Source organism: Elephas maximus, chromosome 2, assembly GCF_024166365.1.
Source record: "Elephas maximus indicus isolate mEleMax1 chromosome 2, mEleMax1 primary haplotype, whole genome shotgun sequence".
NCBI lineage: Eukaryota > Metazoa > Chordata > Mammalia > Proboscidea > Elephantidae > Elephas > Elephas maximus.
In genome coordinates this window covers 167,155,587-167,174,890 of record NC_064820.1, presented here as the reverse complement: position 1 = coordinate 167,174,890, position 19,304 = coordinate 167,155,587, and the positions used below count along the sequence as shown (strand labels likewise).

The 19,304-nt window shown below is 44.6% G+C and overlaps 1 protein-coding gene across 1 annotated transcript in view; it reads left to right on the top strand.

The window, feature by feature from the left end:
- The window catches only part of FAT2 (FAT atypical cadherin 2), a 103,994-nt gene that overhangs the window by 33,145 nt on the left and 51,545 nt on the right, over nt 1–19,304 (top strand). The window contains exons 3-9 of the mRNA XM_049874148.1: nt 749–1,063; nt 4,846–4,904; nt 6,299–6,610; nt 9,219–9,429; nt 11,331–11,470; nt 14,013–14,294; nt 15,927–16,137. Coding sequence (XP_049730105.1) covers nt 749–1,063; nt 4,846–4,904; nt 6,299–6,610; nt 9,219–9,429; nt 11,331–11,470; nt 14,013–14,294; nt 15,927–16,137 — 1,530 coding nt within the window. The remainder of the gene's footprint in view (nt 1–748; nt 1,064–4,845; nt 4,905–6,298; nt 6,611–9,218; nt 9,430–11,330; nt 11,471–14,012; nt 14,295–15,926; nt 16,138–19,304) is intronic.

Genomic DNA, 19,304 nt, shown 5'->3' with positions numbered 1-19,304 from the left:
TCTGCTGAAATCTGTTCAGCATCGTAGAAATTCCACTTTACAGCATGTGAAATAAATCAGTGGGCCTTGGGTTGAAGTAGTCAGGACAAAGTAGGTCAAGTATCATAGGCTGAACTCTTACTAAGCTCTAAGCTTTGTGCCATGTGCTACAAGTGGTGTCTTGTTTAATCTCACAACACCCTGGGAGGCAAGACCATAATCATCACCCAGTTTACAAAAGAAAATAGTAATCTCAGGAACAGGTATCAAATACCTGATATTACAGAGCCAATAGGGTCAGAGCTCAAATCCAGGTCCACCTGTCTCTAAAGGCAGTGCTCTCTCCAATACATCGAATGCCCTTCTAGGATGAAATAAAAGTCAACTCAAGAAGGGCTTCCTTCGGTTTCCGTATGTGTAACACTGGGAGAGGGGACAACTTCCTAGACGGATGTAGTGCACAACACTAATTAACGAAATGGTCTTCAGTGTCTTCTGGTTAAATAAACTTGGGAATCCTCCATACACGCATCTCAGCAGAGACAGTCTCTGCGAGCTTCTACAATAAGGATATTATTTAAAGTTCCCATTTGTATAACTCATCACTTCCCACACCATATGGGCAACAGTTCCCTTTTTTAAGGAATACCAGTTAACATCCTTTCCGCAATACGCATTGGGGAAAGTTGGCTAAGGTGATTTCTAAACCATTTTGAGCTTTTTCTAAAGTCACTAATGTATTTTGGGTTTGGTGATTCATTGGCCCTAGGAGCGATTCAGACTACGGCACCCCTTGACAGAGAATTTATATCCTACTACTGGCTGACCGTACTGGCAGTGGATAAGGGCTCTGTGCCCCTCTCCTCGGTGACTGAAGTCTACATTGAGGTTACGGATGTCAATGACAACCCACCCCGGATTTCCAGACCTGTGTTTTACCCCTCCGTTCGGGAGGATGCACCCTTGAATACCTCAGTGCTTCAGCTGGATGCCTGGGACCCAGACTCCAGCTCCAACGGGAAGCTGACTTTCAACATCACCAGTGGGAACCACATGGGGTTCTTTGTTATTCATCCTATTACAGGTAAGGACCCCAGAAATCTTGGTGATAAGGGTTCTCTACAACATTAGTTCTCAAAGTGACCAGCATCATTAGCAACACCTGAGAACTTGTTAGAAGTTCATCTTCTCAGGCCCTGCCCTAGACCTACTAAGTCAGAACTCTGAGGGTAGGTTCCAGCCATCTGTATTTTAACAAGCCTTCCAGGAGATTCTGATGTGTGCTAAAGTTTCAGAACCGCTTTGCTCTGTAAAGTTCGTCTTCTAGGGAAAATAAGAAAATATTTCAGTTTTCTCTCCTTGGGGCTGAGGGAAGCTAAACAGGTTGTTCAGTGGTCAAACTGAAACTACTGTAATTCAGACCTCCACAGTGCTCCCAAATTGACTCCTCCCCTGAGTCACAAGCCACAGGTGAAATCCCTCACCCGTAGTTCCAGGCTGATCTCAACCCTGCCCAGAACAGTGGCAATTGGAACCCACTAAAGTCAAGTCAAGGGCAGTGGTAGAGTTTTCACCTTCCACATGGGAGACCTGGGTTCAATTCCTGACCAATATAATTCGTGCGCAGCCACTACCTGTCTGTCAGTGGAGGCTTGCATGTTGCTATGTCGCTGGACAGGTTTCAGTGAACCTTCCAGAATAAGATGGACCAGGAAGAAAGGCCTGGCAATCTATTTCCAAAAATCAGCCAATGAAAACCCTGTGGATTACATCAGTCCAGCCCTGGGGTTGCCATGAGTCAGAGGCTGACTTACTGGCAGCTAACAACAACACCACGAAAGTCAAAGCAACCATCTCACTGACATCTGTCCTTGGGCACAAGGCAGCCTGGGGCAAGGATGGTGGATGGAGGAGATGAACACAAAGGTCATAGCCAGCAGCCGTGAGCCAGATGCAGCCCATAGAAGTATTTGGTTTGTACAATCTTAGAACAATTTTTTTCAATTTGTTGCTAACACTTAAAAAATAGGAAATTTCACACACAAAAAATTCCAGAGATCTGATTGTTCTTGGAAAATTGGAAGATTTGGCCACACTGACTCCATATTTCCACAGGGCCACCATTGACTGGAGCTAACAGCAGCTCACCGTGTAGCCCAGGCACATATCCTCTAATCCCCTGGTCCCCACCATTCCCTCATTTATGCTACCTGCCGGGCTCCTGTTGTCACTGGAGTTTGAGAGTCAGTTCCCACTGCTGTGAATACTTCTCAAAGCCCACATCTTCCTCTTGGTGGATGAACAGCAACCTTATTGTAGAGAAGGCTGACATACTCTCCTCCGAACCCAACGTCTTACTCTTCAGGTCCAAAAATGTACTCTTGTCCCTGAAGGACAGAACTCTGACGTGATTTGAGGAAGGAGAGAAGCAGGTTGCTACAAGGGAGTGCCCCATCCTCAAGACAGAAGGGAACCATGAGGACCCATGAGACTGAAAGTCTTGGGGTAGACACCTGGTGGGGAATACAAGTGTGTATTGGCCCACTGACATTGTTTGGAAACTTTCCTGTTAACCTTTGACTTCAGGGTATGGATTAGTCCTCCTACAAGAAGGGTGCCTTTCCCTGGAGTCTGGTCGACAGATATTAGCTGGCTTTCCCTGGGTCCACCCTGTCCCTCCTATTTCAGCAAAGGGAAGAGACCTCTTACCTGAGGCATTAACTTCTGAACTTCATCCAAACCTTGTTCGGTTTACTGTCAACAGTTTCCTGACACCAGGTCTGGCAAAATATTCCTACTCTTCCTGTAGTAGAGGAGCAGAAAACTTTTAAACATTGTAAAATAAAATAATATTTTCATATTTTAAAATAAAAGAATGAATCAGCAATGAGGGGAAATTGGGTAAAAATCAACACCCCTTCCATCACCCACAGCTCCTCTTTCTCATCACTGCCATCACATTGTCCCACATCCTACTTAGATACCTTGGATGGTTTCCCTGTGACCTTAAGATAAAGTCAGGTCCTGTTGTGTCCCACAAACTTGTACTTCAGCTGGACCCTGCCAAGCTCTCTGGCCTCATCTTGCCCCTCTCACCCTGCCGCTCTCTTGGTTCCAGTTACATGGCCTTCTTCAGTCCATGCTCCCTCCTGGAACAGGGCCTTTGCACATGCTACTGCTCTGTCTTCCTGGAGCCTCTTCTCATCTCATTTTGCCTGGTTAATCCCTGCTGTCTTTCAGATTTCAGTCCAGCTGTTCTTTCCATAGCGATGTTTCTCCTGATCTCATAATCCACCTCCTAGCATCACCTACCTCCTTTGTAACAATTACCACATTGAATATTATATTTATTCACGTGATTATCCCATTAATTATCCATGTCCCTCGCTAGACTCCAAAGACTGGTTCCTAAGCACAGGGACCTTGACTGTTTTTGCCTACCATAATACCTCGAGGGCCTGGCACACAATAGGAACTCAATAACTAATTGTTAAATAAATAAATAAATCTCTACCAGCATCCACGGTTTTTTGTTAAACCCAAGATTCATTTGTTTATTCAGAAAATGTTTTAAAGCCTAACTTAGTGAGGTCTTTACATGATGTGCTGTGTAGAGACGTGAAGATAAAGAAAACACAGTCTCAGGCTTGAGAACTTCAGGTTATGAGGAATGTGAAAATCTGTATGTAAATAACTATAGAACCAATGCAAAGGAGCACAACGTCATAAAAGACATGTAGATACGGTGCTGTGGGTGTGCAGAGAGAGGAAGCTGCTCAGTGGGCGGATCTGCACTGGCTCCATGGACCAGGGGCTGGTTACAGTGAGCTGTAGGATGGGAGGAGTGTGATGGGTGGCAGACTGGGGAAGCATGGCATGAGCCTTAGCTGGAAGGGAAGAGCCAGAGCTTGTCAAGTGGGTCAGTTTTCTAAAGGCATATACCAGTTCCACCACTTACTGTGAGGTCTTGGGAAAGTTACTTACCTGTCCTATGCCTCAGTTTTCTCCCTAGTAAGATGGAAATAATAATCATATCTACTTTCTCAGATGGTTGTGACAATTCAATGAGCCAATATGTAGAGGTAGAGAAAGAACTTAGAAGAATGACCAGGCATGTGTGTGCTCAATTAGTATTGGCTGTCATGATGCTGTAAGGAGTCCTGGTGGTACAGTGGTTAAAGTGCTCAACTGCTAACCCAAATGTTGGTGGTTTGAATCTGCTAGCTTCTCCGTGGGAGAAAAATGCAGCAGTCTGCTTCTGTAAAGATTTACAACCTTGGAAACCCTATGTGGCAGTTCTACTTCATCCTCTAGGGTCACTATGAGTTGGAATTGATTCAATGGCAATTTTTTTTTTTTTTTAAATGGGTCATGATACTAAGGTAGGGAACAAGGAGGAAATGAAGCAGGGAGGTAGTTGAGGTAAGACCTAAAGTGTGGTAGGTAAGATTGAAAGGAATAGAAAAATCAGGAACTATCAGAGATGAAACCAGTAGCACTTTGAAAATTTTTGGATGAGGGAGGGGAGAGAGAGGAAAGGATCAAGGATGGGCCTGGAGTGATGAGGAAACATTTGCCTGGAGAAGAAAAATAATAAGCGGCTCCTGCTGTACTGTTGCTGCATAATGGTACCAATGGGAGGTGCGTGGAAACCTCAGCTGACACTATTATCTCTGCTACAGTCTCTCACCTCCTTCCCTTCCCCTCTCCTTCCCCAGAGCTCCATTTCCCCTTAATGTACCTACTCTCCAAAGGACAAAAGAATTCTGCTTTAGGATTTAAATGTAATCCTTGAACTCCACCCCGGGAAAGTGGCCCCGGAGGCTCTATGCTCATGTCTCCTGCTATCATCTTCCCCCTCCCCAGGTCTACTATCCACGGCTAGGAAGCTGGACCGAGAGAACAAGGATGAACACATTCTAGAAGTGAGTAATGGTTGGTGGAGCCATTCAGAGGATTTGACTGGAGCTGGGAAGCCTCTTGAAGAGGCCAAGCCTATGGCCACACGCCTGTCTCCAAGTACTGTGGCTGAGGAGGGTGTGGGCTCAGGGAGGAGGAGATACTTGAGCTGAGCCTTGTTATGGTTGGTGGTGGAGACACTAGGAGTCTTTGCTGGCTCTTCAGCACTGTAAAGGAATCTGAAATCATGTCTAGGCTGGGCAGGAAACATTGATTGATTAGTAATGCCTGTAGTGAGTGCAGGAAGGGAGAGTGTACACATGTGCTATGGATTTGTCGAGTCTGGTTTCCAGTTCATGCCTCTGGCCTAGAGAAACAGTCACCCCAGGTCAAACACAGGTCAGTAACAGTGCCAGGATGAAAACTCAGACCTTTGTCTTTTAGATCTGGGCTTTTTACAGGATGTCTCTAAAATCACATACACATTCCTGTTGCTCATTCCAAGGAGAGGTGTTGGTCGCTGACCTGGAAAGGATTAAATCAGAAGGGAGGGATGTCAGATGGGGAACTTACCTATGCCCCCTCCTGAGCTATTCATAACTGATAAACAGGCATCTCTTCTAGTCTTAAAGATCTCAGGAGGGAAGACCATATATTCCTCGGCTTGTCTTCTGTGTTCCCAGGCTCCGCACACTCTCCTTTCCTTTGTTAGAAGTAGGCATTATTTGTAAGCAGCAGCTAACTGGCCTTCTAATGCTTCTAGGGAAGAAAGCATTCTCCATAGTTCAGTGACAGGTGTTTAATTTTTAATCACCAGAATATTTTAAAAATTCTGGATCATTTTGGGTGGAAATGTCCTGTCTCTTGCAATGCCTTTGGTCTATTGATCTGTGGGACTATTTGTCCCTGCACAAAATAACTCCTGATTTTGAAATAGTTTTAGTGTCTTTCTCTCACTCTCTGGCTTTTATTTCATGCATCAGGCAGCATGTTTGACTCAAAAGGTACCACCTAATCTTTCATAAACATCTTCTTGTTTGTTTTCTCTGATATCAAGTAGGTTAAAGAAATCAAAGAACAAAGCTTATGAGAATGACAAGCAGATAAAAAGTAAATGGTCTCAGAAATGGCCCATGGGCCTCCCTTAGGAAAGAGTGCCAGCTTTGGCTGGAGACTCTGTGGCTCTGTTTTCTTCCAGTTCTTTCTGGTTTCTTTCTCTGTTCTCACTGGCTTTCTTGTGGGTGAGGTTACTTGAGTTCCAAGTAGGTGAGGCTATGATAATAAAATAAAGAGCCTACACTGAAGAAAACTGGCACACACATCCAGCTGTCCAGAGCAGTGGTAGGTTTGTAGCAGGTTGCAATACATTCAGTGCTTTGCATTTGGCAACTCAGGTACTCATCCTTGATTCTGTCCCTAGGTGACTGTGCTGGACAATGGGGAGCCCCCACTAAAGTCTACCTCCAGGGTGGTGGTACGCGTCTTGGATGTCAATGACAATCCACCTGTGTTCTCCCACAAACTCTTCAACGTCCGCCTTCCAGAGAGACTGAACCTGGCGACCCCTGGGCCTGTGTATAGGCTGGTGGCTTCAGACTTGGATGAGGGGCTTAATGGCAGGGTCACCTATATCATCGAGGAGAGTGACGAGGAGGGCTTCAGTATCGACCCAGTCACAGGCGTGGTGTCATCCAGCAACATCTTTGCAGCTGGGGAGTACAACATCCTAACAGTGAGTAGATGAATGGAGGCCAGAGGGAGGAGTGGCTTCAGTGGTTCATGATTTTCTTGGGGATACAGGAGGGGTACAGTATCCCCTTCCTGTTGTGTTGGAGGGAAGGACTGGGGTCCCGGTTTTTCCTTTGTGAACACTTTATTTAAGAACAAGGGAATACTGCATAGTTTAAAATCAGACGCTGAAAGTTGGAACTGATTTGATGGCACTTAATCAGAAATGGTGTGCGTAAGGGATGTATCCTTTCACCATACTTATTCAATCTGCATGCTGAACAAATAATCCGTGAAGCTGGACTATATGAAGAAGAATGGGGCATCAGGATTGGAGGAAGACTCATTAACAACCTGCATTATGCAGATGGCACAACCTTGCTGGCTGAAAGTAAAGAGGACTTGAAGCACTTACTGATGGAGATCAAAGACCACAGCCTTCAGTATGGATTACACCTCAACATAAAGAAAACAAAAATCCTCACAACTGGACCAATAAGCAACATCATGATAAATGGAGAAAAGATTGACCTTGTGAAGGATTTCATTTTACTTGAATCCACAATCAAGCCCATGGAAAAAATCAAACGACTTATTGCATCGGGCAAATCTGCTACAAAAAACCTCTTTAAAGTGTTGAAAAGCAAAGATGTCACTTTGAGGACTAAAATGAGCCTGATCCATGCCATGGTATTTTCAATTGCTTCATATGCATGGGAAAGCTGAACAATAAATAAGGAAGATCGAAGACCTGATGCCTTTGACTTACGGTGTTGGCGAAGAATATTGAACATACCATGGGTTGGCAAGAGAACCAACAAATCTGTGTTGGAAGAAGTACAGCCAGAATGCTCCTTAGGAGGATGGCGAGACTTTGTCTCACTTACTTTGGACATGTTGTTAGGAGGGATCCTATAGGGTTGCTGTGAGTTGGTATCAGCTTGACAGCAGCGGGTAGTCTCTGGAGAAGGACATCACGCTTGGTAAAGCAGAGTATCATTGGAAAAGGGGAAGGCCCTCAACAAGATGGATTAACACAGTGGCTGCAACAACAGCTCAAACACAGCAACGAGTATGAAGATGGCACAGGATCAGGCAGCGTTTTATTCTGTTGTACGTAAGGTCTCTATGAGTCAGAACCAACTCAACGGCACCTAATAACAACAACAGGAGGGAGACAGTCAGCAGGCATGGAGGTGGAACTCCTCTCCCTGGCCGTCTCCCAGAGAAACCAGGAGTATTGACTTCAGCCAAAGGATCAGAATTCTCGGCCTGTCGCTTCGAGGGCAATAAGATTCTTGCCTGGGAAATCTGCTCTGTCCTGCGAGATAAGGATTTTAGTGAAAGAAGCACAGGTTTTGGATCAAGATAAGCCTTGGTTCCAAACCTACTACTGACCCTTCACACCTGTGTGACTTCGGACCTTTGAGCCTTTATCATCTCCAGATTGGGGATAAGAATAGTTTCCTTGTAAGAAGCCAATATAACAAGTGGATAGGGCATGGGCTCTTATGTCAGACAGCCTGATGCAACCCCAGCCTCACAGACTGCCAGGCATATAATCCCAGGCAAGAGGAATTCACCATTCTGAGCCCCAGTTTCCTTCTGTGAACAGGAAATGATACTAACACCTCTCTCAGAGGGCTGTCATGAGGATTAAATTAGGTATTGTACATACAGCTCTTAGAACAGGGTCTGGTGATAGTGAGAGCTCAGTAATTTTTAGTTCATTATGTTTATGGTTATTGGGAAGTGTCATGGACTTAATTGTATCCCCCAAAATATGTGTACCAATTTGGCTAGGCCACAGTTCCCAGCATTGTATGATTGTTCAGCATTTTGTCACCTGATGTGATTTTCCCATGTGTTGTAAATCCTAGATCTCTATGATGTTGGTGAGATAGAATTAGTAGCAGTTATACTAATGAGGCCGGACTCAATCTACAAGATTGGATGGTGTCTTGAGCCAATCTCTTGTGAGATATAAAAGAAAGAAGTGAGCGGAGAGACATGGGGACCTCATGCCACCAAGAAACAAGAGCCAGGAGAATAGCGTGTCTTTTGAACCTGGGGTCCTTGGCCTGAGAAGCTCTTTGACTGGGGAGGATTGATGACGACCTTACCCCAGAGCTGACAGAAAGAGAAAGGCTTCCCCTGGAGCTGGTGCCTTGAATTTGGACTTCTAGCTTCCTAGACTGTGGGAAAATAAATTTCTCTTTGTTAAAGCCATCCACTTGTGGTATTTCTGTTATAGCAGTGCTAGATGACTAAGACAGGAAGGGTAGAGGATACAATGTGTGCAAAATCTAATTAAGGAATGAGCATACAGTCAGCCTTTAATTAATAGTGCTCTTATTATGTTTTCACTAACTGTGAGGTTGTTGAGCACAGATTATATGGTTTGTCACCACTGTGTCTACAGTAATTAGCATGGTACCTGTTTATAAGGACTCCAGTGTGTTGAAAGAATGAACAAGTGGCTGAGAGGCCAGCTCAGCTGGAGTCTAGGGTGCTCAGTCTCTTGGTCTGCCTTCAGGGCTGCCTTGGTCTTCTTGTCTCCTGGCTCCCGCCCTCCAGACAAAGCCTCAATTTCAATTTTGGCCTCTTTTCAGATCAAGGCCACAGACAGTGGACAGCCACCACTCTCAGCCAGTGTCCGGCTACACATTGAGTGGATTCCTCGGCCCCGGCCCTCCTCTATACCCCTGGCCTTTGAGGAGACCCACTACAGCTTTACAGTCATGGAGACTGACCCTGTGAACCACATGGTGGGGGTCATCAGTGTTGAGGGCCGTCCCGGCCTCTTCTGGTTCAACATCGCAGGTGAGAAGGGATCAAGGGTCCAGGGAGGGCCAGCCCCTCTCATCCTTATAGAGGAGTTCCAGTCCTCATGATACCATCCTTCTGACCCTTCTCAAGGTCACACTCCCTGGAAGCCCCTCTTCTGGTCATGAGTGGTGACCGCCCCTTCCCTGGGTTCTCTGGGGCAGGGGCAACAGAAGTACCACTTCTGCCCAGCTTTCCTCTCACCCCATCTTCTGAGATGAGGCTTTCAGTCCAGGCCTGTGATCTGCTCTCTGGTGGGACCCCCATGATCTTGCTGGTCACCCCAGCCAGAGTGGGCAGGGTCTCAGTTTCCCCAAGTACTAGGGAGACCAGGTGAATGGTCCAGGGACACCCAGAGGAGAAAGCACAAGATTCCTCTTTTCTCTTCTACCTTGTTGTGAAAATCAGTGTAACACTGACTCGATGGACCATGAGCCTGAGGCCACTGCACCCTCGAGCCGTGGTAATGTTCTGGTTTCAGAGTCCATCCTTGAGACCAAGGGGAAGGTGCCCATTCTCATTCTGGGAGGCACTCAGGTCAAACTCTAATGGTCTCCCCTGAAGTTCCTCTCTGACTCTAAATCAAGGTTTTGTTTAAATAGCTGAAGGTCACAACTGGCAGAATCTGATGAATGCGTAGACTCTCTTCCCAGAAAGTTGTGCGCTTACACACAAACATAAATTTGCATAGTAGGCATTCCAGGTTAAGAACCTCTAATCCAAGAGTGTTCTGTGCCATAGAGTCCTATTACAGTTTTTCCTGCCTGGTTCAGATATACTATACACCTATCCCAAGCTCTTTGACCTCCTGGATTTACTTCCACTTCTGATTCACTGCTCTTTTATATAACTTTTTTTCCTCCCTACAAAATTAATACACATACCCTACAGAACGTTTGGAAAATACCAATGAGTGCACAGAAGAAAATAAAAAGCACTGAAAGTCCTACCAATCAGAAGATAACCCATTGTTACAATTTTAAAGTGTTTCTTTCTAGTCATTTTTCTTTACATATACACATGTCACACACACACACACACTTAGGGTTATTAAAATACCTTTTAATAGTCTTTTAAAAGATATTTTTTATTGAGGTAAAATGGTTCACGTAACCATTTTAAAGTGGGCATTTCATGGCATTTATTCCATTCACAATGTTGGACAACCATCACTTCTATCTAGTTCCAAAACATTCATGTCACTCCAAAATAAAACTGTGTACCCATTAAACAATTACTCCCCATTCTCCCCTCCTCCCAGCAACCACCAATCTGTTTTCTGTCTCTATGGATTTACCTATTCTGGATATTTCATATAAATGGGATCATTTATAATCTTTTTAAGCTTGATATATCTTAAACTTATTTGCTATATCACTGAACAGGTTCCTATGACATTTAAATACATGCATGGTATTCTGTAGTTTATTAAATAAATTTGCTCTTGCTGAACAGTGGGTATTTCCATTTTTCCTCCATACAGGCTCTTTAGGCTATACAAACTGCCTGTAAGCCATGAAGCAGAGCTCCGTTATTCCTGTATGTTTCAATCCCAGGAAGAAACTGAGTTCTTGGGCAAACTTTGGTTTTCCTCTGGGGCACTTCAGTCTTTACAGGTTTGCCTTGTTTGGTATCACCATTTGAATTTTGATGATAATTTGACAATAATTTGACAGGTAAATTGCAGCTTTTTGGACTCCTGAGGGATAAACTACAGCTTGTCACCCAGATATCATGCTGTGTCTGAAGAGTCTTAGAATCTCTGATTCAGGTTCTTTCTTAAATGTCCACAGTCCCCCCAGCCAAGGTTGGGCTTTATTATACCTCTAAATCTGATGGCCAAATCCCCTGTTGTGCTACTTCTGCCTAAATCATTCAGGTTTGTGTGTGCACTCCAGGTGGGGATAAGGACATGGACTTTGACATTGAGAAGACCATGGGCAGCATCGTCATCGCCAGGCCCCTTGATACACGGAGGAGAGCAAGCTACAACTTGACTGTGGAGGTGACGGATGGGTCTCACATCATTGCCACCCAGGTGAGAAGCCTCAGTTAAGGACTCCCAAGTTGAGAGGAGAGGCTCTCTGTGGCTATGGTGTTCCTCAAAGAACACTGAATTTGGAGCCAAAGTTCTGGACTTGTGTCATCTGTAGCATTCTGTAGTTCTGTAAACTTGGGAGAATTCTGGCTCTCATGCTGGATCTCTCTGTAAAATGAGGGTGGCTGCTAACCAAAAAGTTGGCAGTTCAAATCCTCCAGACGCTCCTTGGAAACTCTAGGAGGCAGTTCTGCCTTTCCTATAAGGTTGCTATAAGTCAAATCTGACTTGATGGCAATGTTTTTTGTTTGTTTGAATAAGTGGTTTTGAATTAAAGACGGGGTGCCACTGGACTACCACGGGTATGCAGAATGGGTAAGTGGGGCTCTGGATTCCTACTCCAGCTCCAGCCAGAGCTTTATCTGTTTCATATATTGATACTTCACACAACATTTCATTTGAAAAGATCCACCGTCTATGTTATACACAGCATTTTTACAATAATAACGTGTGTTATACTTTTTAGCATACAGCACAACACTTCTCCATTATTTTCATAAGCGCACTATATCAGTATTTTTTTTACATGTTGCTGACTTCAATTTCATTTTTTTTTTTTTCTGCCAACTGATTTAACGTTAAGTCTTCGTCTTGGTGCCTGTTGATGCGGAGATTTGGTTCCCAGGAGCAAACCCTCACTAGCCTACCCTCAAGTTTCTAAAGCCACCCCTCTCCCGGCAGGATTCCTTCCCTGCTCTGCAAACTTGCTGTCTCCAATGCAGGAAGAAATAACTTCTTCCGCTCCAGAAACAGCCCTCACCAGGGCGGCCAGCTCCAGCCCCGGAGGTGCGCACCCTAGGGCTGGAGCAGCCACTCAGACATATTCCACCCTGCCTTCCAGCTGTACGGCTGTGACGGAACCTGAAAGCCACAGGCACAGAGGGGTTGCGTGTCCCTTGCTCACACAAGACAGGTCTGACTGGCCTCCCGGGCCTCGCGGGCCTGGGGCAGTGCGTGCCGGCACCCCCGCACCCCTGCAAGGTCCCACCGCCCGGCTTCACGTGGGCCACCACTGTGGGACCCGGGCGCGCGCAGGCAAGGGCCCCCATCCGCCGGGGGACCAGCCCGTACTCGGGTTGTGGCAGCCCCCCAGGCGCAGCCCTCTGTCGGAAGCTCCACCAGTCTGCAGCGCGAGGCAGCTGGACTACGAGGGACTTCCCTGCTCTCAGGACGACTGCGAACTGCGTCAGTGCAAACTCAGAGTTTCAATTGTTTATTTTCCGATTACTGGGGTACTACCAAACTCCAGTAGTCTCCGTAACCGAGTGGTTAGGAGCTTGGCTGCTAACCAAAAGGTCGACATTTCTAATCCACTTTTGTTTCTGGGTTTTTTAGCCACTCCTAGGAACCTCAGTAGGGCAATTCTTTTATTTATTTTATTGTACTTTAGATGAAGGTTTACAGAACAAACTAGTTTGTAATTCAACAGTACACATATTGTTTTCTGACATTGGTTAACAGCCCCATGACATGTCACCACTCTCCCTTCTCATTCTTGGGTTCCCTATTACCAGCTTTCCTAACCCCTGCTTCCTTGTAGTCCTTGCCCTAGGGCTGGTGTGCCCCTTTAGTCTCCTTTTGTTTTATGGGCCTGTCTAATCTTTGGCTGAAGAGTGAACCTCAGGAATGACTTCACTACTGAGCTGAAAGGTTGTCTGGGAGCCATACTCTGGGGATTTCTCCACTCTGACTCGCCAGCAAGTCTGGTCTTTATGAGTTAGAATTTTGTTCTACATTTTTCTCCAGCTCTGTCCAGGACCCTCTGTTGTGATCCCTGTCAGAGCAGTCAGTGGTGGTAGCTGGGTACTATCTAGTTGTACTGGACTCAGTCTGGTGCAAGCCATGGTAGATGTGGTCCATTAGTCCTTTGGACTAATCTTTCCCTCGTATCTTTAGCGTTCTTCATTCTTCCTTGCTCCCTAAGGGTTGAGACCAGAGGAGTATCCTAGATGGCCACTCAGAGGCTTTTAAGACCACAATGGGGGCAATTCTGCTCTGTCCTATAGGGTTGCCATGAGTTATCCACTTGTCAGCAATGGGTTTGGTTTTTTGGTTACCAAACTCGATCCATGACTTCTTGATCATGGCTTATACCTTTATTATACAAATATGATCGTTTTCAGATTATTGAATGAGGGTGAATGAGGCTCAAAATTCACTTCTGAAAGTGTCACAATATTTGCTCGGTATATGCATAGGCATGCTATGACAGAACTCTACATAATTTTGTCATTTCAGCATGTTGTATGTGCAGGCATGTTATTTATGTGGTCATACTATTTTTGGATAAAACCACTAGACTGTAGCATCTAAAAGCCTTGGAATTTGGAAAATTTATTATTCATTCCACAAATACTCATTGAGTGCTTGCTGGGTGCCAGGCATTGTCCTAGGCACTGAGAATATAATGGAGAACCAGACAGACAAGATCCCTGCTGCCATGATGCTTACAGTGTACCTTCTCTCTCACTGTCCTCCCTAGGTCTATATTTTCACAGTAGCCAACGTTAACCGCCATCGGCCTCAGTTTCTGGAGTCCCATTATGAGGTCAGAGTTCCCCAGGACACACTGCCTGGTGTTGAGCTTCTCCAAGTCCAGGCCACAGATCAAGACAACGGCAAGGGTCTGATCTACACCATACATGGCAGCCAAGACCCAGGAAGTGCCAGCCTCTTCCAACTTGACCCAAGCAGTGGTGTCTTGGTAACTGTGGGGAAACTGGACCTGGGCTTGGGGCCCTCTCAGCACATGCTGACAGTTATGGTGAGTAAACAGAAAAGTTGGTGAGGTTATGCATGGGGTGGGCATAATCAGAGACATGCTGAAGGTTCCCTCTCACCTAATGAGCCAGGTGTACCAACGCCCGTAATGATAATCCATGAGATACAGAGCTGGCCAGGGGGACCTTCCACAAGGGATGCTTGGGAGTGAGGATAGAGATGGGATGGCTACCACAGAAACCCCTGTCAACCTTTGCTTCCTATGGATTTACCCCAGGTATCTCCCAACGATTCTGTCCCTGCTTCATGCCTTCATGACCACAATTGTGGATTCATATAGTATTAGAGCTGGAAGGGGTCCAGAGACCATCCCACTCAGAGTAAGACTAAGAGCCATGTAGGGCACAAAACTTAAAGAGGTACTCCATCTCAGGGCTGTGCAAGTGCAGGCATGTGACTTTGAGAGTCAGTGCCTCCTTAAATTTTGTGCCCATGCACTTTGCTTGCCTCACTCTAGTCCAGGCCCTGATCCCACCCATTTCTCTTATTTTATCAGAGGCCCACAGAAAACAGACTTGTCCATGGACTCAGTTATTTATAATGGAACTAAAATCATAGTCCAGTCTTCCCGACTCCAGGTTCAGGGCTCTTATGCATTGGTTTATTCTCCTCTGGGCACATTAGTATATTAAATATATTTTATGTAATTAATGAGAAGTTTTGTAGCAAAGGAAACTGTTTAACTTAACTCAGTGCTCCCCAAGTTTACTTGCCCATATGTCTTAGTCTCCCAGCGCTGCTGTAACAAACAAACAAACAAAAAAGCCACAAGTGTGTGGCTTTAAAGAACAGAAATTCATTTTCTCACAGCTCTGGAGGCTAGAAGTTCGAATTCAGGCCATGGCTCTAGCAGGGAAATCTTTTTTTGTCGGCAGTCCCAGGAGTTCCTTGGTGTCTTTGGCATCTGTCTCCCTACTGTGTATCTGTCTATTCCACTCTTTTTATAACTTAGAAGGGATTAGGTTTAGGACTGATCATACTCTGATATGACCTCATTAACACAAGAGAAAAATCCTGTTTCCAAACAGGGTCACATTCATACGCCCAGGGGCCAGGACTTCAATATATGTTTTGGGGGGACACAATTCAATCCATAACACCACAGAACTTTTTTTTTTCTGCATAGCCTGTTAACATCTTGAAGAACTAATGTTCTTGGAGACCTCATTTGGGAAATACCGAATTAAGCTTGCTTTTCTGCTTTTTTTTCTGCCTTTGTCCTAAAGTGGAATTATTGACTCAAATAGCTAAGCCTAATAACCACTAGTAGGAGTCCTCATAGCACAGTAATCAAGAGCTGGGCTGCCAACCAAAAGGTCAGCAGTTCAAATCCACCAGCTGCTCCTTGGAAATCCTATGGGGCAGTTCTACTCTGTCCTATAGGGTCGATATGAGTTGGAATCCACTTGATGGCAATGGGTTTTTTGTTTTTAAGAACTACTAATTGCTAAATTTATTAAAAAAGAGAAAAGCATAAATTGCAGCAACAGTCAAAGGAATACAGAGAATTGCAATTAGGTATGTTTTTAATTGCCATTCTATTTCATCGACCTTAAGCTAACCCTGCCTCCTTCCATACCAATTGCGGCTCACCCCATGCCCCTTGGGCCCATAGGTTCGAGACCAGGAGATGCCGATCAAGAGGAACTTTGTGTGGGTAACCATCCACGTGGAGGATAAAAACCTCCACCCTCCCCGTTTTACCCAGCTCCACTACGAGGCACGGGTCCCTGACACCACAGCCCCTGGCACAGATCTGCTACAGGTCCGAGCCATAGATGACGACCGGGGAGCCAATGCTGAGGTCCACTACTCCTTCCAGAAAGGTGAGAGGCCTGGCCATGCGTTCAGAATATAGGGGAGGGTGCTTTGGGAGTCAGGGAAGCACCAGAGGCATGATTTTGCAAATAAATCAAGTATCAAGCTCTCTACTCTGCTTTGGCAAATTATAGTTCTAGAGCATTCCACAGATCTATAATGACCTAAGTTAGTGCACTTCCAAAGATGGTAATAACCTAATAACAGAGGAACTAACTCAAGTTACGGGGAATTTATATATACATTATATAAACCTACCTCCATCTACACGTACAGAAGCTGCTTATGAAGTCGGTGCAACATTTTCAAATGTGATAACGTTGTGCCTGTACAGTAGAGTCAACCAGTTACTATCACATCAATCCCAACTCCTGGAGACTCCAAGTGTGTCAGAATAGAACTGTGCTCCAAGGAGTTTCAATAGCTGATTTTGGGGAAGTAGATCGCCAGGATTTTTTCTGAGGCACCTCTGGGTGGGTTTGAAATTCCACAGTTTTGGTTACTTGCTGAACGCATGAACCACTTGGACCGCCCAGGGATTCCATGTACAATAGAAGGGATCTATAAATACTTTGTAAGGGGCATGGCATAGCTTTAGGAGTAACTTTCATTTTCTACTCATGCCACTAATGTTATTTAGCATCTGTTATATGGTTTTCTTTATCTCAAAAATGGGAATAATATTACCTGTACCGCAAAGTCTTGGTAAAAATTAAAAGAGACAATGGGTTTCAATATCTGCCGTAAACTGTAAAATATCACACAAATGCCAGGGGTTATTTTTATCACTGATAAGTGTTAATTATCACTAATTAATGTAACGAAAATGATAACAACCAGAGTTCAACTCATTATTAGTGATTATTTATGATGGCTGATAATGCATAATTAATGATATTTACTAATAATTATTATCTTTAATAATAATTAATGCTTCATAGAGTTGGATGGTGTGGAGGGACAAAGGTGAACCTGACTTGGTCTCTGCCCTCAGAGAGCAAAATATTCATTTATTGCTTGTCAGTTTCTTACACACTTTCAGTAAATCAGAGCTTTTTTAAAATTCTCTTTTTTGAAGAAATGGAAGTTGTTATACCTTGCCAGTTGTTAGAAGTCTATTCATCCCTGAGGAATCATAATACAAGTTATAATCAATTAGTTGTTTGCTTTTTGTAGTTTATGTCATATAATCACAACTTTTATCTCATTGATAACATTGCCGATGGAGGTAAAAATCTTATTTTACAGATAAGATTGTTTAAAGTATATATTTCTGATTATGTAAGTAGCACATGCTCATTTTAAAAAATATGGAAAATATAGAAATACATAAAGAAGAATATAGCATTCAGCCATAATTTTTATTAGCCAGAGACAGCAATTTTCTGTATTTCCCTCTCATGTTTTTTCTATACATCTTTTTGCATTATTGAGATCATAATGAATATACAAATTTGTGTCCCATTTTTTTTTAATCTCATCAGGATAACTTAAGAAGTTACAATTATATTTAGGTGGTTTACTTGACTTTTTTTTTTTTTAATTTTTATTGTGTTTCAAGTGAAAATTCACAAATCAGGTCAGTCTTCCACACAAAAACCCACATCACCCTGCTACACACTCCCAATCTCTCTCCCCTCAATGAGACAGCCTGCTCCCTCCCTCCACTCTCCCTTTTCATGTCCATTTTGCCAGCTTCTAACCCCCTCTATCCTCTCATCTCCCCTCCAGGCAGGAGATGCCAACATAGTCTCAAGTGTCCACCTGATCCAAGAAGCTCACTCCTCACCAGCATCCCTCTCCACCCCACTGTCCAGTCTAATCCCTGTCTGAAGAGTTGGCTTCGGGAATGGTTCCTGTACTTGACTATTTTTAATGGAACAGCTTTTAACCTGCTGCTTAACTCACTGAAGCCAAGTTCTTCGACTTAATTAACATCCGTATGACAAAAGTAAATTGCGAAATCACCTACGGAGTTAGGTGGTACAAACGGTTAACCTTCTCTACTGCCAACTGAAAGGTTAAAGGTTCAAGGCCATCCAGAGATCCCTTGGAAAAAAGTCCTGGTGAAAAAATCAGCCATTGAAAACTCTATGGAGCACAGTTCTACTCTGACATACGTGGGGTCGCCATGAGTCAGAGTCAATTTGTTTAGTCAGCTGGGGAAAGATTTCAAAGAGTTGAAGAATCAGATTGGATGTATTTTTTCTTTAATAATTTTTACTGCCTTTTAAGTGAAAGTTTACAAATCAAGTCAGTCTCTCACACAAAAACCCATATACACCTTGGTACACACTCCCAATTACTCTCCCCCTAATGAGACAGCCTACTCTCTCCCTCCACTCTCTCTTTTCGTGTCCATTTCGCCAGCTTCTAGCCCCCTCCACCCTCTCATCTCCCCTCCAGGCAGGAGATGCCAACATAGTCTCAAGTGTCCACCTGACCCAAGAAGCCCACTCCTCACCAGCATCCCTTTCCACCCCATTGTCCAGTCCAATCCATGTCTGAAGAGTTGGCTTCGGGAATGGTTCCTGTCCTGGGCCAACAGAAGGTCTGGGGGCCATGACCACCGGGGTCCTTCCAGTCTCACTTAGACCATTAAGTCTGGTCTTATGAGAATTTGGGGTCTGCATGCCACTGTTCTCCTGCTCCCTCAGGGGTTCTCTGTTGTGTTCCCTGTTAGGGCAGTCATTGGTTATAGCCGGGCACCATCTAGTTCTCCTGGTCTCAGGATGATATAGTCTCTGGTCCATGTGGCCCTTTCTGTCTCTTGGGCTTGTTATTGCCTTGTGTCCTTGGTGTTCTTCACTCTCCTTTGATCCAGGTGGGTTGAGACCAATTGATGCATCTTAGATGGCTGCTCGCTGGCGTTTAAGACCCCAGACACCACTCTTCAAAGTGGGGTGCGGAATGTTTTCTTAATAGATTTTATTATGCCAATTGACTTAGATGTCCCATGAAACCATGGTCCCCAGACCCCTGCCCCTACTACGCTGGCCTTCGAAGCATTCAGTTTATTCAGGAAACTTCTTTGCTTTTGGTTTAGTCCAATTGTGCTGACCTCCCCTGTATTGTGTGCTGTCTTTCCCTTCACCTAAAGTAGTTCTTAAAAAAAAAAAAAAAAGTTCTTATCTACTATCTAATTAGTGAATGCCCCCTCCCACCCTACCTCCCT